Source organism: Condylura cristata, unplaced genomic scaffold (genome assembly GCF_000260355.1).
Source record: "Condylura cristata isolate star-nosed mole 26May11 unplaced genomic scaffold, ConCri1.0 scaffold00019, whole genome shotgun sequence".
NCBI lineage: Eukaryota > Metazoa > Chordata > Mammalia > Eulipotyphla > Talpidae > Condylura > Condylura cristata.
Window position 1 is genome coordinate 12,918,709 of NW_004567120.1, and position 19,361 is coordinate 12,938,069.

General features: G+C 45.7%; 2 protein-coding genes across 6 annotated transcripts; both read right to left on the minus strand.

Annotated features, from left to right (window-relative positions):
• Positions 1-2,396: 2,396 nt before the first annotated feature.
• On the minus strand, positions 2,397-4,560 carry TCEAL8 (transcription elongation factor A (SII)-like 8). The gene is made up of 3 exons (XM_012727045.1): positions 4,467-4,560; positions 3,994-4,067; positions 2,397-3,391 (listed from the first exon to the last, which is right to left on the minus strand). The coding sequence occupies exon 3, from the start codon at positions 3,352-3,354 to the stop codon at positions 2,998-3,000; it is 357 nt and encodes a 118-aa protein (XP_012582499.1). The 5' UTR covers positions 3,355-3,391; positions 3,994-4,067; positions 4,467-4,560; the 3' UTR covers positions 2,397-2,997.
• An 11,521-nt stretch (positions 4,561-16,081) lies between these two features.
• On the minus strand, positions 16,082-19,118 carry TCEAL5 (transcription elongation factor A (SII)-like 5). Of its 5 annotated transcripts, none has more exons than XM_012727034.1 (3): positions 18,999-19,118; positions 17,630-17,697; positions 16,082-16,976 (listed from the first exon to the last, which is right to left on the minus strand). In XM_012727034.1, exon 3 carries the CDS (start codon positions 16,952-16,954, stop codon positions 16,337-16,339), a length of 618 nt encoding a protein of 205 aa, XP_012582488.1. In that variant the 5' UTR covers positions 16,955-16,976; positions 17,630-17,697; positions 18,999-19,118; the 3' UTR covers positions 16,082-16,336. The 5 variants fall into 5 exon arrangements, with proteins under 5 accessions (XP_012582488.1, XP_012582487.1, XP_012582489.1 ...); XM_012727033.1 differs by having other exon boundaries at positions 16,082-16,980; XM_012727035.1 differs by lacking the exon at positions 18,999-19,118 and adding an exon at positions 18,218-18,239 and having other exon boundaries at positions 16,082-16,980.
• Between the last annotated feature and the right edge of the window lie 243 nt (positions 19,119-19,361).

The following is a 19,361-nucleotide window of genomic DNA, read 5'->3' on the forward strand; positions in this document are numbered from 1 at the left end:
GCCATCCACCTCCAGATCTGACAGAACAAGTCTGGCCATCGCTTGGAGGTCTGGTGCCCCCTGCAGGCTGGCGGGCAGAAGCCAAAGCCAGAGCCCCCTGGAGAGGAGTGGGGCTTGGGGGAGCCCCTCCACATCCTGACTGGGTGGCATCCCTCTGGACGCCAGGGGGATGGGTCCATCATGTCTTGTCAAACTGGCTTAGGGTGGCCCCTGGACCCACATCTCACTCTAGCCTGAACTGCATCCATCCAGCTACCATAACCTAGTAGAATGAGATGAAGACATGAAGCTGCCCTAAGATGGCATCATACAATGAAAAATAAAAACAAAGTTGAAGGGCACAGACTGGCTCACTGTTTTATCAGCTGATCAAAAAAAAGACAACTTGATATATTTTATTCATATTGATAATGTGACTCCATGGCTGAACATGGTGTTAAGAAAAATCATTTTGGAAAGCACTAATCCTTTGCATTTGTGAACTATGAAACTCATCAAATATCAATGTTCTAAAATTTGCCTAACTTAAGCATTATTAATTGAATTTTAAAACTGGATTTAATTTGAATCTAAAATAAGAATTATATTCTTATTTAACTTGTTTTAGAAACAATGAGGCTGGGGAGAAATGTGAATCTTAGATATGAAAGTGAAGCACCCATATCACAGAGTAAACTGTTTTATTCTCTAAGATGAAAGAACAAAAATAACAGCTTGATATTGTGTTTACATTAAGATCAGTTTCCAATAGTACATAATTCTGGGGCCTCCCTGGTAGAACAAGGGGTTAAAGCACAGCACTATGAAGCAATTTGCAGCATGAGCACTATCCCTAGTCAGGGAGTTGACCCACATGGAGCAGCAGACCTCTCTTGTCCAGCCTCTGCTCCCCTCAGCAGTACTGCCTGTTCTGCTCCCCACTCTGTCTCTGGTGAATCCTCTCACCCTCCTCATCTCTGGCCTGTACCCCAGTTCTGCATGCATAAGTAAATCTTTAAAAAAGTAAAAGCTCACATTTACATAAATGCTACATAGGCCTCTCAACTTCCTGAATTTCAGTAAACATTCATCAATATTTTCTTCTGATTATCTCGTTCCTGTTTGTAATAATGGAAAGCATACTATATACATTTGTTGTCTTCGTGCTTCATTATGTGACATAATCACCTGCAGGAGCTTGTTTAACTATGTAACTTCTACAGCCCACCTCCAGTCAGTGCTGCTTACATGGGACCCAGATCAGCATTTTAAAGATGCCCCCCAAGTGATTCTGATGTAGATGAATATGCAAGACTTTGATGTTTGAAATATTAGGTGTGCAATCCATCCCATGCAGTTTCTTTTTGGAATTGCTTGTCATGCCAGAGAAATAAAAAGATGAAGATTTTTCATTCAGTAGCATAATCTGGAGAAATCTATTGGCTCTTTAGTAATAATCAATCAAGAAATCAATAAAATATTAAACCTGAGTGTCAGTGAAACACAAGCATGTGGGAAGATCACGGAGAAAATAATAGTCTTTGTTCTATAGGGGAAATATAATTTGCAGCAATTACATAGCAGCCATTGTCACTCATAAAGTTCTTAATGCCTTTCTGAGTTTTTTTGTTTTTTCACATTACAACTGTGGGGGTGGGGTGAGGTAAAGGAGGCAATTTCCTTATTCCTGTTTCTTTCATCCTTTTGTGTAATTTGCATACATTCCAAGAGTCTTCTGAACCAGGAGGTTGGGACTGCTAGGGGCCTTCAGAACAGAGACTTAGTCCTTACAGCTAAAGCAGCAAGTCTGCCAACAGCAGGTTTTGCTTTCAAACTGGTACCTGGATCCAGTCCCCAGAAGGGACTCATCAAGTCCGACTCCTATGGCGACCAGGGGCCCAGTGATGGAGAGCAGGAAGGGCTGTCTTGCTAAGAGCTCTGCAAGGCCTGGTTGCCCCGGCAACCCCACAGCAGCAAGTGTCACAATAATGCAGAGGCTTTGGAAGACTGAGGGGGGCTGGGGGCTCCAGGAAACTGTGAGGCTTTGGGCCTGGACACTCCAGGGCTCCAGCAACAGTGGGGGCCGGCAGAGCAAAGGACCCCGCAGAAGGACGGCAGCACCCAGTAGGCAGGGCTGGGGAAGAGCTTGGGGTGGGGCGCAACACCAGGGCCCTGGCGTGGAGCCCCCCTCCCTGCTAGTGGGCTTCTTCCTGAGCGCTGGCCGAGTGGTGCCAGGGTCCTGCCTCAGATCACTGCTGCCCTGCATGGCTGGGGTTGTGGGCACAGGGGGAGGCAGAGCCCAGGAGTGCAGCTCAGTCACTGCACTTCTTCCCCTCCCCCCGCCTCCCCACCCCCCAACCCCCCAGCCCGGTGAGGCAACTGCTATCACCTTGAAAAGATGGAGTCTTAAGCAAGTGCATCTGTAATAATTGCCAGTTTTATTCCTCCAGCTAGAAGTGCAGAGGTAACTTGAGGTTTACATTTCTTAATAGCTTGAGTTTAGGTGCCCCACTGCCCTTACAAGCTGGTTGCAATTTGATTCTTATAAAAAGTCTTTAATTCCTTTTGTGTGTGACATGTGCTCATTAAAAAAAAAGACATATAACCAAAAAAAAAAACCAAAAATAAAAACAAACAACTCATACCACACAGAAATAAACAGTTAAATGTTTGATGTATGTATGTATGCGTACACACCTACGCACACATACACAGTATTTGGGGTTTTATCCTACATACGTGAACTGATGCTAAATCTGTTACTCTGTAACCTGTTCTGTTTGACTTCACAAAATGGAATGAACATATTTTCATGCATATGCGTCAAACTTCCCAACTGAAAAATAGACCTGGATTTGGTCAAAATCCAAAATCCTATGAGATGCTGGTAACAAGGACACTGCCTAAAGCCAAATTCCACCAGATGATTAAAAGTAAAACGAAGGTCAAAGATACATCAGAAAATGCTAAGAGAAAGAAAGCAGGGGCTAGATTTTAATATCAGACAAAAATAAAAATTCAAGGCCTAAAGCACACAGGATAAGGACGACTGCGTGAATGTCTTTGCTTCCAATGCATCATCACAAACTTGTTTCTTACTCTTCTTATCTCTTCCCTAAGCCTTTCCAACTCATCTACTCCTCTAATCATTTCTTCAGGGTCCAAATGCCTAACAGGGGTGTCCTCTTTAAATCCCTGGCCAGGTGGAGTCAGCCCTCCTCCAGGGCTTCTTTCTGCTTCCTGGTTTGCACCGTCTTCAGAAGGTTGAGGATGTCCATCTGCATCCTGGGGTACATCTTCCGAAGGGTGGTCTTCCTCCTCCGTCTTTGGCATGGTCTGTGGTTTTCCTTCACTTTCTTCACAAGACTTTTGCATGTTGAGTATTGTTCTTTATTGCCTTTTTGAATAAATCCTAAAAACACGGTAACAAAACGCCCAGATGTCAAGCAGAGACCATCAAGCAGAGTATGGGGTTCCCACTGATACTGGCCTTTTCTGCACCAGGCCCCTAACTGTCCAAGTTATCCAACTAGAGAATGCCAGATCCTCAAGCTCCCAACGCCCCAGGCTCCACCCCTTCGCCCCCCCTTCCCCCTCTCGCTCCTGCTCTTCTCCTCCCGCTCCAGCCCACCATTTCCCAGCAGGCCCTGCTACAGGCCTCTCCTAGCCCAGAAAGGGAGCAGCGCGGAAGCAATTAACCCCTCCCTCGCCTGTGCGCTCCACCGCTCCCGCCCTTTCGGGCTTCCCCACGCCGTCCCAACCTCCGGCCACTCACCTGAGCCCCGCGGGTCCAGTCTCCGGCCTCCCCTCCCCCCTCGGCATCTCTCCAAGCTCCGGGACCCAGGCCCCCCGCCCCCACCCCATTTCCGCTGCAGGCTCCGCACAGGCCTCCAGCGCTCAGTCCGGACGGGGGGCGGGGGGAGAGGCTGCGACGACCCCGGGGTGCGCTTTGGTGTCACCCACAGTCCCACCCCCACCCAAAGGGACCCGAGGCAGTTACACCCTTACACTGACCTGAACGGATCCGGGGGGTACTTTCCTCCCTGTTTCCTCACTCGATTTGTGTTGCTCCCCAAAGATCAAGAGTTCTGCAGACCGGCAGGAGTGCTTGGTGAGAGGGCTAGTACCTGAATCCCGACGCCCCTTCGCCATTCTAGGCCTTGTTCGTCTAAAGTTTCCCCACATCCTCATCCTCTCCCTCCTAAGGGAACCCCGCCCTCCCTCCCCGGTGCCCAGCGGCCCCCTGCAACCAAGGAGTGGGAGACTGCAAGTTCTTCCCAAATTGTTCTGTCCGCTCCCGGGACCCTCCATTGACTCCTTCTCCCTCCGCCCGCCCCATGCAAACAGCCCACATTTTCCTGCACAAAAAAAAAAATGGGAGTTTGCAGAAGAGTTGTGTGGGGAACGCGGTGGCGGCACTGCTTGGTTTGTGCGCTCTGGCCGCTCAAGCCCGGGGCCCCCAAGGCAGCGCCCATATCTATACTGACCTGAAAGGATCCAGGCACTTTTCTCCTTCTCCAGCTATAGGGAGCTGCTACAGGGACACAGGCCCCGGACTGTGAGGACTTCTGCACACGTCGACTCCTGGTCACGTGAGGGACGCGTCATCAATGAGCTGGAGTCCTCAGTTACTCCTCCCGGCTCTCGCAGCAGCCCGCCCCCTACCTTCCCTCCACTTGATACTGTCAATCTTTCTTCGCTTTTGCCAATCGGAGACAATAAAACTGGTATCTTCGCCCTGAAGTTTCCAGTAGCCTTTCTCAGAAACCCAGGGAGAGGATCAGCCTCTTGGGGCTAATCGACCACCTCTCCTTTGCGCAATCATCTTCTCTCTGCTCCCCGTTTTTCTCCTCCCTTTCTTCCCCCAAGACCCTTCAGTCCACCATTTCCCCGGAGTGCTCTCTAGTATTCAAATGGGGGAATGTGGTAGGTGGAGTGGGGGTGGGGGCAAAGGCTAAGAAAGAATCTAGGAGCCAGGGTGTGGAGCCAGGGTGTGAGGTTTTGTTTTATTTTTTTCAGGTTCTCTTGAACAGTTTTCTGTCATGTCCGATGTCTTAATCAGCAGGCATAAAACATGATATTAATAAAGAGATGCCACATAAGAAATATTTTATATAAATGGAGGACAAATTAGCTATCCATTTTTACGACTTTGGAAAAGTTTTCTAACGGCTACAAAATGAAGTGACAGTTTCCACAATGCATTGATGTGTTAAGATTTCTTTAAATCCTACTAAAACCACACCTTTAAAAATTGATCCCAAATTTATAGAAAGAGACCCAGTTTTCTCTTGTTGGCAATTTTATATAAATAATCCACTATTTTCCCTCTTTCTGACTGAGCTCAAATTATCAAGTGTTAAATGTCTGGCTTTTTCATTGATGATTGCTGAATGGCTTCCCCTTGGGTTTCAAAGAGAGGCTTCAGACCCACCTCCTGACCTCCTGTCCCCTATGCCTTGTTGGGTTGATCAGATAAGTGTATATTAAAGTCTGCTCTCTGCTGAGTGAACTTTGTTTTGGAATTCAAAGAAATATGCTTGAAAATAGCTCTTGGACAATCATGAAACACTCAGAGGGAAGAAGTTCCCTTTGTCTAACCATTGAATGTGAGGCTTATCAGCAGGTGGGATTTTCATTCATTTGTGGTATTCTGGAGATATACTGGTGTTATTCATTTTGTTCCTTTAAACAATGAGCTACTGGCAAAAGCACAACAAAATAATTTTTGGACTCTTTAAACTGTACTGGTTACCATAGGGGATCGGGAAGAGGGGATAGAGGAAGGAAGAAGAAAGAAGGGAGTTTTGGTGGAGGATGAGTGAAGCATGTACAACTACGGAGGGGTGAAGTATCCCCCCAAAGTTATATGCTATGCAAATGGCTGGCAATAAAATTTGAGGGAAAAAAGTGAACTATCAATAGGCATAATTGCTATAATCAGAAGGCAGAATATCACTGCTGTAAAAATATATAATACATATATATATATGTATATACACACATATGGGCATATATACATATATATGTATATGGGGAAAGCCCTGCAGCTTAGAATCCAACAGTACGCTGAGGTGTGTTAGTGCCAGAATGACAATCTGTCCTCCGAAACCAGCTGGAGAGTCAGGGGAAGGGGGCAGGGAGGGGCCTTTTGTCTGTGATGGTCACTGTGGAAAGCTTAGGTCAGCAATGGAGCCCACCACGGAGAAAGAAGGGGTGGAAAAAATCTATTCGCTGACTTACTGTTTTAAATTTATATTTAAATGAGAATGATTTATTTCACAGTTGAGGGTTATATTTTCTGGTATTTGAGGGCGAGTTTTAAATGTAGAGATAGCTAGCAAATTCTAAGGATATAATGATTAACTATCACAAAATGTTTCCATTCTTTCAGATGGTACTGTGTAATGGGGAGCAACACTGATAATGTTTTAAAACTTATTATGATACAGCAAAACTGACCCTTTGGGGTCTATGAGGTCTAAGAAATGTTTAGATTTGTGTATCCACCCTCCATTCCCCCCAGAATCCCTCGCACTACCCTTTTGTAGTCATAACTTACCCCCTAACTCTGATAACCACTGATCTATACTCAGTTCCTCTAGTTTTGCCTTTTACAGCATGTCATATATAGACAGGCTTCTTTCACTTACCCTAATGCCCAGGAAATTCATTTAAGTTGTTTCATGTATCTATAGTTCATTCCTTTCTTTTTGCTGAGTAGTATTCTGTTACATGGATGTGCCACAGTTGATTTATCCATTTGCCCTTTGAAGGACATTTGGGTTCACAGCTTGGAGTAATTCTCAGAAGAGGTTTGGTGCAGGTTGAGGCATGACGAGTGAGGTAACCTCTGCCCTACCGTCCTACCTGCCTTCAGCAAATCGCTCTCTTCTCCAATCTCCCTCTCACATTGCTATCAAATTAAGTACCACTCATCCTTATTTTCCACACATCACTTTCCTGATAGAAGCCCTAAGCGGCAACCTCACCATTCCCAAGATAAATCCTACTTTTCTAGCCCTGACATTCAGCATCAAACTTGAGTCTCAGGATAACTTCTCCAGCCTTGTCATCAGCATCTCTACCCCATCCAAAAGGAATTCTCCCATACTGGCCCCCAGTATGCCTCCTTCTCTCTCTTTGTCTTTGCATGCCCTGTTCTTTCTCCTGATTTCCCTCCTCTTTCTCCTAGATCCCTGTCCTGCTTATTCTTAGAGGTCTAGCCTCCATCACCCAGTCTCTGAAGTCATTCCAGCTGGAAGGCTTTCCCCTCCCCTGTCCATGATGCACAAGGTGTCCTCACACCATCCTAACTCCCTTAGCAAACGTTGACTTACACTTTTCCCTTTCGTGCATGTTTGTATGTGGGATCAGGGCGACAGGCATGGGGAGGAGGAAAACGAGGTAATATTTTATTTTACCACTCAGAAGCTCTTGTATGAGGGGACTCCCTTGTGACATAGGGGTTAAGTCTCAGCACTATCATGCTATCTCAGCTCTGGCCTGAGATTGATCCTGGCCAAGAAGCTGACTTACATGGCATAGCAGACCTCTCCTGTCTTGATTGCTGCCACCCTCAGCAGTGTATCTCAGTAGATCCTTCTGTTCTGCTCCCTACTCTGTCCCTGATGAATCCTCTCTCTACCACCACCACAACTTCTGGTCTATAACACAGTTCTTCTATGCATAAATAAAGAAATCTAAAAAAAAAAAACAGAAGCTCTCACATGAGACTATGATATCTAAGCTTCCCTTACATGTGTCTTCCATGGCTTTGCGGTCTTAGGAACTATATTCGACAACTCCTCCTGCATCTTCCTTCATTGCTGCGTCAAAGCTTATCCCATAAAGAGTTTGAGATGTCTGTTCTTCTCCATCACTTCTCTATCATGATGTGTATGTCTTGAAAACTTCCCTTCCAGTATGGCAAAATCTGCTTCAGATGCAAAGGTTTGCCTGTAGAGTATACCTCAGAGGCTACGATCTGAGATGATTTGCTATTTCAGAGTATGAGCTGATCCAACACATTCCATCACTTTAGTCAACTGGAAGTAGCCCACTCATGTTTTGATGTGAGGGGTACACACACAGCCTGGATCGATATCCACTTAGATCAGATCTGCTCCAGAAGTAAACTTCTACCATCCCTCCTGCCTCCACGTTTCCTGAGATTTGGAAATTTGACATTGATAAGTTTCAAAAGTTCCACAAAGTTCTGCATGGCTGTTCAGAGTGGCCTGATTCTTAGGAATTGCTGTGAACCTGAAGTGACCTGTCACACCACTGCCATTTCACATGCCCACGGCCATAGTAATAGGAATCCCTGGTTGGTCTGCTTAAACTTCTAGAGTCTCAAGGTCGCTTTGCATAAGCCTCCAGGTCCACATCTCTATAGAGCATTTTGCAGGGCTTAAAGGGACCATGTGAGCATGGCTAGGCAACTTGCTCCTGTCTTGATTGTTCTTAGGAAGAGTGCTCTTGCTGCAAGCTGGGTACTTCAGGAAAAAAGTCTTTCCTGACCTTTTGAGTCTACCTTTGTTGTCTGTGCTACATGATCCTTTAGACCACTTTCACTCTGTCCCTCACTTAACTGAAGGTGCTATAAGGGCAAAAACTTACCTGGTCCAACTTTGTAACCACTCCAATGTCAAAAGGTCCAGGTCAGGTAAGATAAAAGTAATGCATTGTTCGAAGAGAAAAGGAGCATTTGACAGATTTTATTGGTGTTTTATTGTTTCCAGCAAACAAGTCCTGTGCAGATGTTGTCAGATTCACACCTACATGGTTGACTTTTTGGTACTATTATAAATGAGATTGTTTAACTTTCAAAGTCCAATTCATTTCTAGTATATAAGAATATAACTAACAAGTTGACTCATGTAGCCTCATCATTTTTAGTTGAAAACTGGCTGGAGATAAGACTGGCATTACTTGATTGAAGCAAGTTACCAGGGTAGACCATACCTAAGAGGTGGAGAATTAAACTCTACCTCCTGGAGTTTGAAGAATTTTTGAATCTATGTTTGAAAACAGCCATAGTAATTAATAAATATGTGATCATTTTGATGCTATTCCGATATTCTGTGGATTTTACTTGCAGCAGTTATTACCATGGGGTTGTGACATTTTTGGTATTCCTCATTCCTTGTATTTTTTTTAAAGATTTATTTATTTATTCATACGGAACTGGGGTACAGGCCAGAGATGCGGAGGGTGAGAGGATTCACCAGAGACAGAGCGGGGAGCAGAACAGGCAGATGGACGAAGTACACTGCTGAGGGGAGCAGCGGGCGGGTCAGGAGAGGTCTGCCACGCCATGTGGAGCTCCTCTGGGGCAGGCAGGATCGAACTCATGCGGAAGCGGCTTAAGCTTCTTAGTGCAGTGCTTTAACCCACTGTGCCACCAGGGGGGGCCATTCCTTGTATTTTTAATATTTCACATGATTTTACAAAGAAGAGTTCCCCCTTCCCCATTTATTTATTGACACAACTAGATTCTGAAATATTTTGGATTATAATCTTAACACTATCTTTTTTTTGCCCAAATTATTTATTCCATTCTTGGCCATTGGGAACTCTTTCAGATTGGCATGCTGGCATATTTTCTTGGCTTCTTCTTCTTTTCTTGCTTTCTGACACTATAAGGTATTCCAGGGTCATCTTGTATTTTCTTTTTCGCAGCTCCACCATAGGCCATTTCTCTAAGATGTCTTGGTTACTTTTATTGGATAGTCATATTTAGTAACTAAGATCTGAGTACAGGGGATTCTGGTTGCTACTGGGGTGTCATTGCTTCTAGAACTTCTCAGGTAATAGAGCAAGGAGGTGCCATTAGTATACTAACTATGCACACATTTAAATCTACATACATATCTCTATTTATTGTGTGTATTTGCCTTTATATTTGTATATGTGTGTTTATCAGTTTCTTCCTATTTTTCTGAATACTTTGGTAATTCTAGCTCTTTTAAGTTTTCACTTAAATTTTATAACTAGCTTGTTAATAACGATCACAACAAAAACAAAACCAAAACAACCTTGCTCTGATTTTTGCTGGGATATACCTCAAACTGAAGAATACTGACTTCTTAATGTTAGTTCTTCCAATCTGTGAACACAGTATATTCCCCTAAATATTTTTTATTGGTGTTTTATTGTTTCCAGCAAACAAGTCCTGTGCAGATGTTGTCAGATTCACACCTACATGGTCGACTTTTTGGTACTATAATAAATGAGATTGTTTAACTTTCAAAGTCCAATTCATTTCTAGTATATAAGAATATAACTAACAAGTTGACTCATGTAGCCTCATCATTTTTAGTTGAAAACTGGCTGGAGATAAGACTGGCATTCCTGAGGTAAATAGTTTATGCTCGGAAACGAGAATGTCTTTCCTGCTAAGCTTTTTGTGCGGAGGTTTGTTTTAATCTAGTTACAAGTTGGACTGAGTTTGATGTTTTCTTCCCATTTGGCTCTGATTCTTTCCATTTGGCTTTGCAGCTTCCTTTTGTGCTTCTCCTCAGAAGGAAAATGTTCCTTGCTGTCCTCCATCGTTATTTTTATTCAATGTTTCTTTGGATGGTGTTGCGGAAAGGGAAGGGCGTTCTCTGATGCCCTGGTCAAGTCTTTATCTGAAACAAGCCCCGCGACCCTCGCCTCAGTAGCACAAACTTCACACTGCCCTTCCCTGCGGCTGTAGTGCTAAGCACAGCAGGCCTGCCTGCCCTCTCCCTTCTTAGGACTTTTTTGTTTTTCTCCTTCCTTCCCTTAACTGCAGTTGGTTTCCACCAGTGCCTTCAGGATAGAGTTGGTCATCTTTCTCCCTGCAGAGTAAGTTCTGTTTCCTAGCAAGATCAGTCTGGGTGGAATTTCAGAAGTGGCTGCTGTTTTCCTGCTCCTGTTTGGAATTATAGGGCGGGACTTCATTTTATTCCTCCCCCCCAGATATTCCATGATCTTCCTAGTGAAATTTTTGAGGAAAGCCTGGAAGTGAGTGCACATCCCGTTATGTCTATGACCCTAAAGCACTTCAGACTCATGCTAACCCTGACAGTGTTTAGAAATGGATTAGCAATTTCTTTCTTCCCAAGATTTACTTTATTTGTTTATGCATACAAGAACTGGGGTGGAGGCCAGAGGTGGGGGAGAGGGCGGTGAGAGGATGAGATTCACCAGAGACAGAGTGGGGAGCAGATCAAATGGATCTACTGATATACACTGCTGAGGGGAGCAGCGGGCAAGACAGGGGAGGTCTGCTGTACCCATTGGGTCACCTCCCTGGCTGGGGATTGAACCCAGACCACAGTGGCTGACAATAGCTTGATAGCACCAAGACTTAACCCCTGCACCGCCAGGAAGGGCCCTGTATTAGGAATTTCAAGCCAAATTTTCTTGCTGTTTAACATGGTGTTTGGTGGTAACTATCCCAGGTAAGCAATGTTTGGGTTCTATTTCTCCCTTCAAGGGTCTCTCTCTAGATTTTGGAGTAACTGTTGGCCCTGTGACTTTAGTTCTCTATGGTTTTAAGAAAATTTGTTATTTCACAATTTATCCAACTATGTCTCCTCGTGTAAGCAAGAGTGGCATTTTTTAAAGCTTTCTATTTGGAGCTTAAATTAAGAAATAGTCTTGTTTGTTTTGGAACTTAAATATAATAGTTGATGAAAGTACCCTTTGGTTCTCAAAAGAAGTGCAAACTCGTTTGCTGTAGTGGCTTACAGTAGACAGGGAATTGGGATGTATTCTCAGAAACATCTCTCTCCTTACCTATAAAGCATTTCTTGGCTTTCGAAGGGTAGTGAAGGACAAGCAAAATAGATATCATTTATCATGTGGCTATCCTTAACAACACTGACCATTATCTGGGGACTCAAAGTAGACAGATGGAAGGCTTAATAGCCTCCAAATACTGGCATTCTGTTCACTGCTAGTTATAAAGTTTCAAATCTTTTCCTGCCCTCTTTCCCTTTGGATTATAAAGGAGAATTTTACAGGCATGGAGATGAACTCCCATAGCACAAAAATGGAAAGCATAGAGCAGCCAGCTACAGCTTGGGTTTGCCAAATAATATAGGCTTGAAGTAGGAGGGCTGAACTATTCTCTCAGAGTCCAGTAAAATCACCCTGAGAAGCATATGGTCAGTTGTGGTCTCTGGCCCTCAGTCCAGTCACCTACATGGAGGGCATGACAACCCTTTCAGAACTGTTTTTCAGAGGTAAGGAGCTAGAAATATTTTTTAAATGAAGTAATGCTGATTTGTATCATTTCTAGACGACGGTGGAGAGAAATGAGCACAACACTTCCGTGTATTGCTGTGGTGGTGTCATGATTAGCCTGAAGCTCTGGAAAATAAGAGGGAGGAGAGTCTCTTTTACCCCCAATCCTCATGAAACTTTGTTGTGTAGAGACACCGCTGTTTTCAGATTGCTAGCTTCCCTACCATGAACTTAGTTTAGCCTGACAAATGCACACTTGTTCCTCAGATTTAAACAACAGGCTCCCAGGAATGCTAACATCTACATTATATGTTGTATAGTGAGGTAATTGTGGTAGCAAGACAGAGCTACTCAATTATCGTAACAGAACCCATATAAATAATGACAAAAGTTAGTAAGTCAAGAAATAGCAGTTGCAAGTCAGACATCTGATAAGGAACTTGTGTCCAAGAAAACAGAAAACCCCTACAAATCAGCACTTGAAAACCAACAACCCAATTTAAAAATGGATAAAGGATTTGAATACAGTGGTTCCTCCCCCACCCCTTAACCACAGTTTCCTCTTTTGCAGTTTCAGTTACTTGTGGAAATCTGTGGTCCACAACTTTTATAGTCACTACTATAAGATAGGTTTGAGAAAGTGAGAGAGTAAGAATGCATTTAACTTTTATAGCAGTAAATCATTCTAATGTTAGTTCTTGCTGTTAATCTCTTACTGTGCCTAATTTTATGTTAAACTTTATTGTAGGTCTATCTGTATAGCAAAAGCAAGGTATATGGGACTCAGTACTACAGTAACAGAGTGGTCCCCAGGAAAAGGGGAGGTTCCAGGTTCCTTGCCCCACCCAAAGGGAGGGTGGAGCTGGGAGGAGAGAGGAGACTGAAGAGGAAGGAAGCAGGATGGAGAGTCAAAGGGAGACCTGAGGGAGGCACAAGGGACAGAGACATGTGAAGAAACTGCACTTGCTTCTTCTTGGCCCTGGACTGGCTGAAACAGCTGTGGGTGAGAGACCCCTGGGGAGGTTGACTATGGCAGCATTTAATCTTGATTTTGATTTTGCTCTTTTACTCCAGATTTATCTGGACATTTCTGACCCTTTTGCCTTGGGTCCCTGCCGGAACGTGCTTTAGACGTGTGGCGGGCTTTCAGGCCTTGCTTTGGGCCAATCCCTTTTGGGTGGACTTTTACACACAAGGGGATGGGTGTCTGGGTGTTTGATTTAGAAACTATATTGTTTATTTTTTCTGTATTGCACACTAATTTTATTAAAGTTTTTTTTTTCATTGAAGGTCTTATATGATTTGTCTTGATGTGGTGGCTGGCAGAACCTATTTAGAGCAGGCAGGTTTGGGGGTTCAGGGGTGCACCTCTCCCTGCCTTGTAACACTACCTTTGACTTCAGGCATACACTGGGGATCTTATAATGCCTTGTAACACTACCTTTGACTTCAGGCATACACTGGGGATCTTATAATGCATCCCCCACAGATAAAGAGGGACTACTATACACTTCTCCAGAGGATATACAAATGGCCAGTAAAGATATTAAAAAGGGCCCTCCCTGGTGGCTCAGCAGGTTAAAGCACTGCACTAAGAAGCTTAAGCCACTTCTGCATGAGTTCGATCCCTGCCTGCCCAGGAGGAGATCCACCTGGCGCAGCAGACCTCTCCTGACCCGCCCGCTGCTCCCCTCAGCAGTGTACTTCCTCCATCTGCCTGTTCTGCTCCCCGCTCTGTCCCTTGTGAAGCCTCTCACCCTCCACATCTCTGGCCTGTACCCCAGTTCTGTATGAATAAATAAATAAATCTTTAAAAAAAAAGATATTAAAAAAATGTTCAGCGTTAGCCATCAGGGAAGCATAAAACTACAGTGGCACTTCACTCACTACCCTCAGTACAATGGCATGTGTCAGTGAGGATATGGAGACATTGGCACCTTTATACACTGCTGATGGAATAGTCAAATATCACAGTTGCTTTGGAAAACAGTTTAGCCATTCTCAAAAGGTTGAACATAGAGTTACATCTTGACCCAGCAATTCTAGTCCTAGTTATATAGTCAAGAAAACTGACAACATATTTACACTCAAAAGCATGTGCACGAACGTTCAGTGCCAATGCACGCTACGGCACACGACAGCATGACTGCACCTGGAAAACATTACAGTACATGAAGGATGTCAGATACAAGAGGCTATAGATTGTGCAATCCCACTTATGTAAAATGTCCAGAGTAGTCAAATCCATGCAGATAAAAAGTAGATCAGAGTTTGCCAGGGGCTAGGAGGAAGAAAGAATGAAAGCACCAATATATGCTAATGGCTATGGTCTTTCACTTCAGGATGATAATAATGTTATGTAACTAGATCATGGTGATTTCGGAATGCTGTTAAAATACTAAAAGTTACTGAATTCTACACTTTAAAATGGTGCATTTTGTGGTATGTAAATTACACTTAATAAACTGTTTTAAAAAAGAAATAGCATGTTATTTGGAAATATGAAGGTAAGTACCAGAAAAACAAACTTGATAATTAATGTACTGATTTTGTAAGCAGTTGCCCCTGGAGAGTGGGGATGTGGAATGAGAAGGCAGATTGTAGTTTTTAACAGACTAAATGCTGTTTATGTAGCAGTCCCTCTTTATCCTTTGATAAAAATTTAAATGAGCTAAAAGTGAAAAAGGTGTGTGCGCATACACGTTGCGAGGACAAATCAGAAGAGACTCAGATACATTACAGCTGAGGTTGGAGCCAGGATTCTGCACTTTAAATAATATATCTAGGTGATTTTGATGCCTGTGGTCTGGAAGTAGGTACCAAACTTCGGGAAACACTACTAGGTTAAAATGAATTGTGGTATAATCCCTCCCCTGCTGTTGCTCTGGGAGTGGCAAGCTCAGTTGCTAAAGAATGAAATTACATTCTGAAGGCTATGTGCTCAGTCAGGGACAGAACTGAGCCAAGAAATGAGGCCTTTTGACTTGATAATTAATGTACTGATTTTGTAAGCTTCTATTATGAGTTATAGTTACCGAACGAGTAAAATAAATTCTTTGAAAACGGCAAGTCTGGTGGTAACTGATGCCTGAAAAAAATATTAAGATTTTACAAACCATGTCTTCCCATTTCATGTCCGTGTTAACAAACCTGTAAGGCGAAAGGAGGGACCTTTTCCACAGTGAAGGAAGAAACCTAGTAGGGATTTTACTCAGCAGGGACTCCAGGAAATCAAAGGGACTTTGTTACCTGAGAACCCCCAACTCACAAATAGCAGTTAGGACCTTGAGTGCCCATCAGACATGGCATTACCCCCTTAGCTCCCTAGACTTATTCCTGGGGAAAAGGAGAGAACTTCCTCAAGCTTCTGACAGGGTGCTGATCTTGCTGGGGAAAGGGCAGGGCTGTTCAACAGAGCTCATACACTCTGTACCTCATTGATTTCTGCGGCCCCTGAAGGCAAGATTTATCATTTCACTGGTCACAAGACTGTCCCTTAGTGTATCTGTAGCAACTGCTAGGTTGATTACAGCAGCTTCCAATCCCAGAGGTAATGTGAGTTTTACTGATCATTTCACATCATGACGACAGGGATTTTAAGTGTCACTGCGGCCTTCATTAACTCATTGACCAGTTATTTTGATAACTTGGTATGTATCTTCCTATATTTTAATCTTTTATTATTTATCTTATGAAAAAAGTAATTTTATTTTTTTTAAGGAAAGTACAGATGAGCGAAAAAATAATCTCCTTTACTGCCACCACACAAAGAAAACCATTCCCTTTTGGTCTACTCATTGCAGTTTTTTCCCTGTGCATGGTTACATTATGTAATTAACTGTGTGTGTATCTGTTTTGGTCAAAAACGGGCTGATGCTGTATATGCGGTTCTGAAAACTGGTTTTTCTTTATTGTTACTTTACAATGTACCATGAACATCTCTTCCATGCACATGGGTGGAAACTCCCCTACCGATAGACAAAGCACTGTAGTTGGATCAAAAGGCTGCTGGTAACACGAGTGACACCTAACGCAAAGTATCAGCATGAGGTCAAAGCACACAGCCTGGCAAACGCCTGCCAGGGAAAGCAGGGGGCAAGGTTCTCACTAGAGAACTGGGAACTGAAGGTCAAAGGCATTACACATACGGAACATCTTCTAAGTCCTTCTGGCCCCTGCCTCCGCCCCGCACTCCCCTGACACCCCGTTGGCCCCTCGGGGCAAAAGGATCCTGTACATCTCTTTGCATCCAATGAAAACCGCCCATTTTCTGCTTTTTCCTCAGCTCTTCCTGAGCCCGGGACACATCTCCACCTTCTCTCATCACCTCCTCACTGCCCGCATGCCTTTCCTGTAGGTTCTCCTGACAGTCTTTGGGGGAGTCCTCTGCCCCCCTGTCCGTTTTCCTTTTGGCTTTCCGGGGCACGTAATCCTCGGCCGGGCGCTTCTCGGCAGCCCGCAGCGCGCCCTCGGGCTGGCCCTGGGGCTCGGGCCCGCCCTCCCCGCACGGACTTCCCTCCTCCTCCGACCTGCCCTGCTGCTTCTGCCGCCCCTCATCTTCCGATTGTCCCCCGTCGTCTGCCTGCCCCTCGTCCTGGCGCTTTCTGTGTTCTGGGTTCCTCTTTATGTGCGGCATTTCGTCCTCCTCTGACTTGTCTCCGTCCTCAGGCTCCACTTCATCTTCTGGCTTTCCCCCGCTTTCCAGCTTTCCTTCATTTTCTGGCTTTCCTTCATTTTCTTTGTAGACCTTTTCCATGCTGAGATTTTCCCTCCTTTGCCTGTCTGGGAGACAAAGAGGAGACAAAACAAGCTGAGGATGGAGGTGGTGGAATTTAGCACTTGCCTTCGACTCAGGCCAGGGGAATAAGATGGTGACCCTGTCCATCCCCACTTCCTGGTGCACACTCACCCATATATTTTTCCGTTTCTTCCAACTCATACATGTTTATATGAACCAACCTTGCCAAAACTTCCACAGGTCTTTCTCTCTACTTTAAATGGGGTGTGCTGACAAGGGATAAGAGACCTGTCCCTTACTGTGGCCACGGCCACGTCCATATCAATGTTAACTTAGTACCAACTTACCTTGGCCTACAGGAATCCTGCTCAAGCTCTTCTTTCCCACCTCGCGGGCAGTTGCAAGACGTAGAGACCCACAGACCCAACAGAGCAATGGCCAGTTTCCAGGGCTATTCTAAGAACCTCAGGAGGCTTCACAGATGCCACACCTCTCTTCTCTCACTGCTTCTCTCACTGCTTGTTCTCCCCCTTAGTCTCACCACCCAAAAAGCACCATGTTCCTTTAGGGTCCCGACTGACCCTGCAGTGGCTCCCCACTGGAAGGAGATGGTGGAAAGGGGTGACCTCACAACTGCTCAGGCTTAAGCCACTCCTGCTCCCAGGGTCCTGGGGCAGTCCCTCTCCCACTGACCTGCGCTGATCCTGCAGGTCTTTCCTCTTCTTGCCTGGGTTGGTGCCTACAACCACAGACCTGAAGACCTGCGGAGAGGCCAGAGACAGAAGGGTGTGAAGACTGAGAGTGACCGGCCCTGGGATACTGCTTCTCTTCTCACTCCAGGCGTCAGAATTTATCCAACTTTGGCCCAAACCCTTGACCTTGCCTCTGGATACTCCTTTACAGTTCTCCCCACCCATCCCAAGTTCTCCATTTTTCTATGACTGGGCAAGGAATTTCCAGTGTTTCTGAATCCTCCTCCCAAATTTTGAGCTCACTTTTGCTTGCACTGAAATGGCTGAAGTTCAGAGCAGCGATATTCAGAAGGCTGATCCTGCTGTCAGTTCTCTCCCGTCCAAGCCCCCCACCCCAGGGCACCCAGAGAGCACAAAGCCCATCACTTCTCCCAAAGTGGTGTTGGTTGAGGAGGGGGGGGCAAGGCAGAAATGTCCAGAGCGGCCTTGCCATTCCACCCCTCCCACCGCCTCTCCCATACACTACATTTTCCTGCGATGCAAGGAAGAAATTGTTTCCAAACTCCGCACAACGTCTGGTCCATGTTACCTCCTCTGAACCCTTCCTAGTTCAGAAGTCGCTCCTCTGCAATAGGAAGCTGGTGGCCGGACTGAACCTCTGTCCCGCGGCTCTGCAGCACCTCCTCTCCCCCCACCCCCCGCCCCCGCAGCCCACCGTTTCCGGCTCCAAAATGGACGGAAGGTGGAGAAGAGATACGGAGAACGCAGGCCTGGCCCCTTTACGGGGTCCGCCCTCCCCATCCCGGGCTCGCAGGCTGTGCCCTCCTCCCGCCGCCCTGCGGGGATCCAGGGATCAGGCTGTTTCTTCGCCGTCCTGTTCTCTGGTCCTTCCCTTCCAGACGTCACCGGATCGCCCACCTCCTAAGAGATTCCAACTGGTACCCATTCTCAACCCTTGGTTGCTCTCAATCTCCTCCCCCGCTTCCCCCCACCCCCAAGCCCTCCATTTCTTGCACCAAACAAATGGGCCTCGGGCAAGGGGTAGAGAGAATCCAATCCTGGCCGCGCTCTGGTCTTTGCTCTCTGCCACCCCCACCCCAGAAGTCCGCAGACGGAGGTGGATTTGTAGCCACCCCAGGGAGACGCGTCCTTCTCACGTTTCTTTCATCCATAAACCCGCACTTATACAGGGTAATGAGAGATGGTACCCAGACCGCTTCCCCAACACTCACACAATTTTCTGCGCCAAAATGAATGGGAGTGGGAGGGGGGTGGTGTCTGGAAAGCAGACCCGAGCCTCGGTAGCCTGTGTCGGTTGCCACCTCCACCCCCGAGCTTCCTCCGCTTACTGCCCCACAGCGAGTACCAACCTGCCGGGCTGGGGGCAGCTGTCCCCTCTGTGCCTCAGAGTGAAATCTGTCTTCCTCCACGGGAACAGGGAGCTGGTACCTGGCGGAGAGGGACTTCTGCACACGTCGGCTCCTGATCACGTGAGGGCAACGTCACCAGTGGGCTTGGGTCCCTGGTTCCCCTCCCACCAGCAGAAAGTGCGTCAAGAGCCAGCCCACTTCTTCCCTCACTAGCCCCCTTCCGCCTCAGCCTCCCTTCTGTCTCCTCCCCTCAGCATTTGAGGCCCTGTCACCCATTTTAGTTTTTACTAATCCCAGAGGTCAAATATGGCCTTTCTCCTTGCCGTATGTATTTGTTCTTCTGTCTAATGAGGGTGTGTGTAG

Bases quoted from the DNA above. Each gene is read 5' to 3' on its own strand.
- TCEAL5 (XM_004685657.2), bottom strand. From the start codon at position 16,954: ATGGAAAAGGTCTACAAAGAAAATGAAGGAAAGCCAGAAAATGAAGGA.
- TCEAL8 (XM_012727045.1), bottom strand. From the start codon at position 3,354: ATGCAAAAGTCTTGTGAAGAAAGTGAAGGAAAACCACAGACCATGCCA.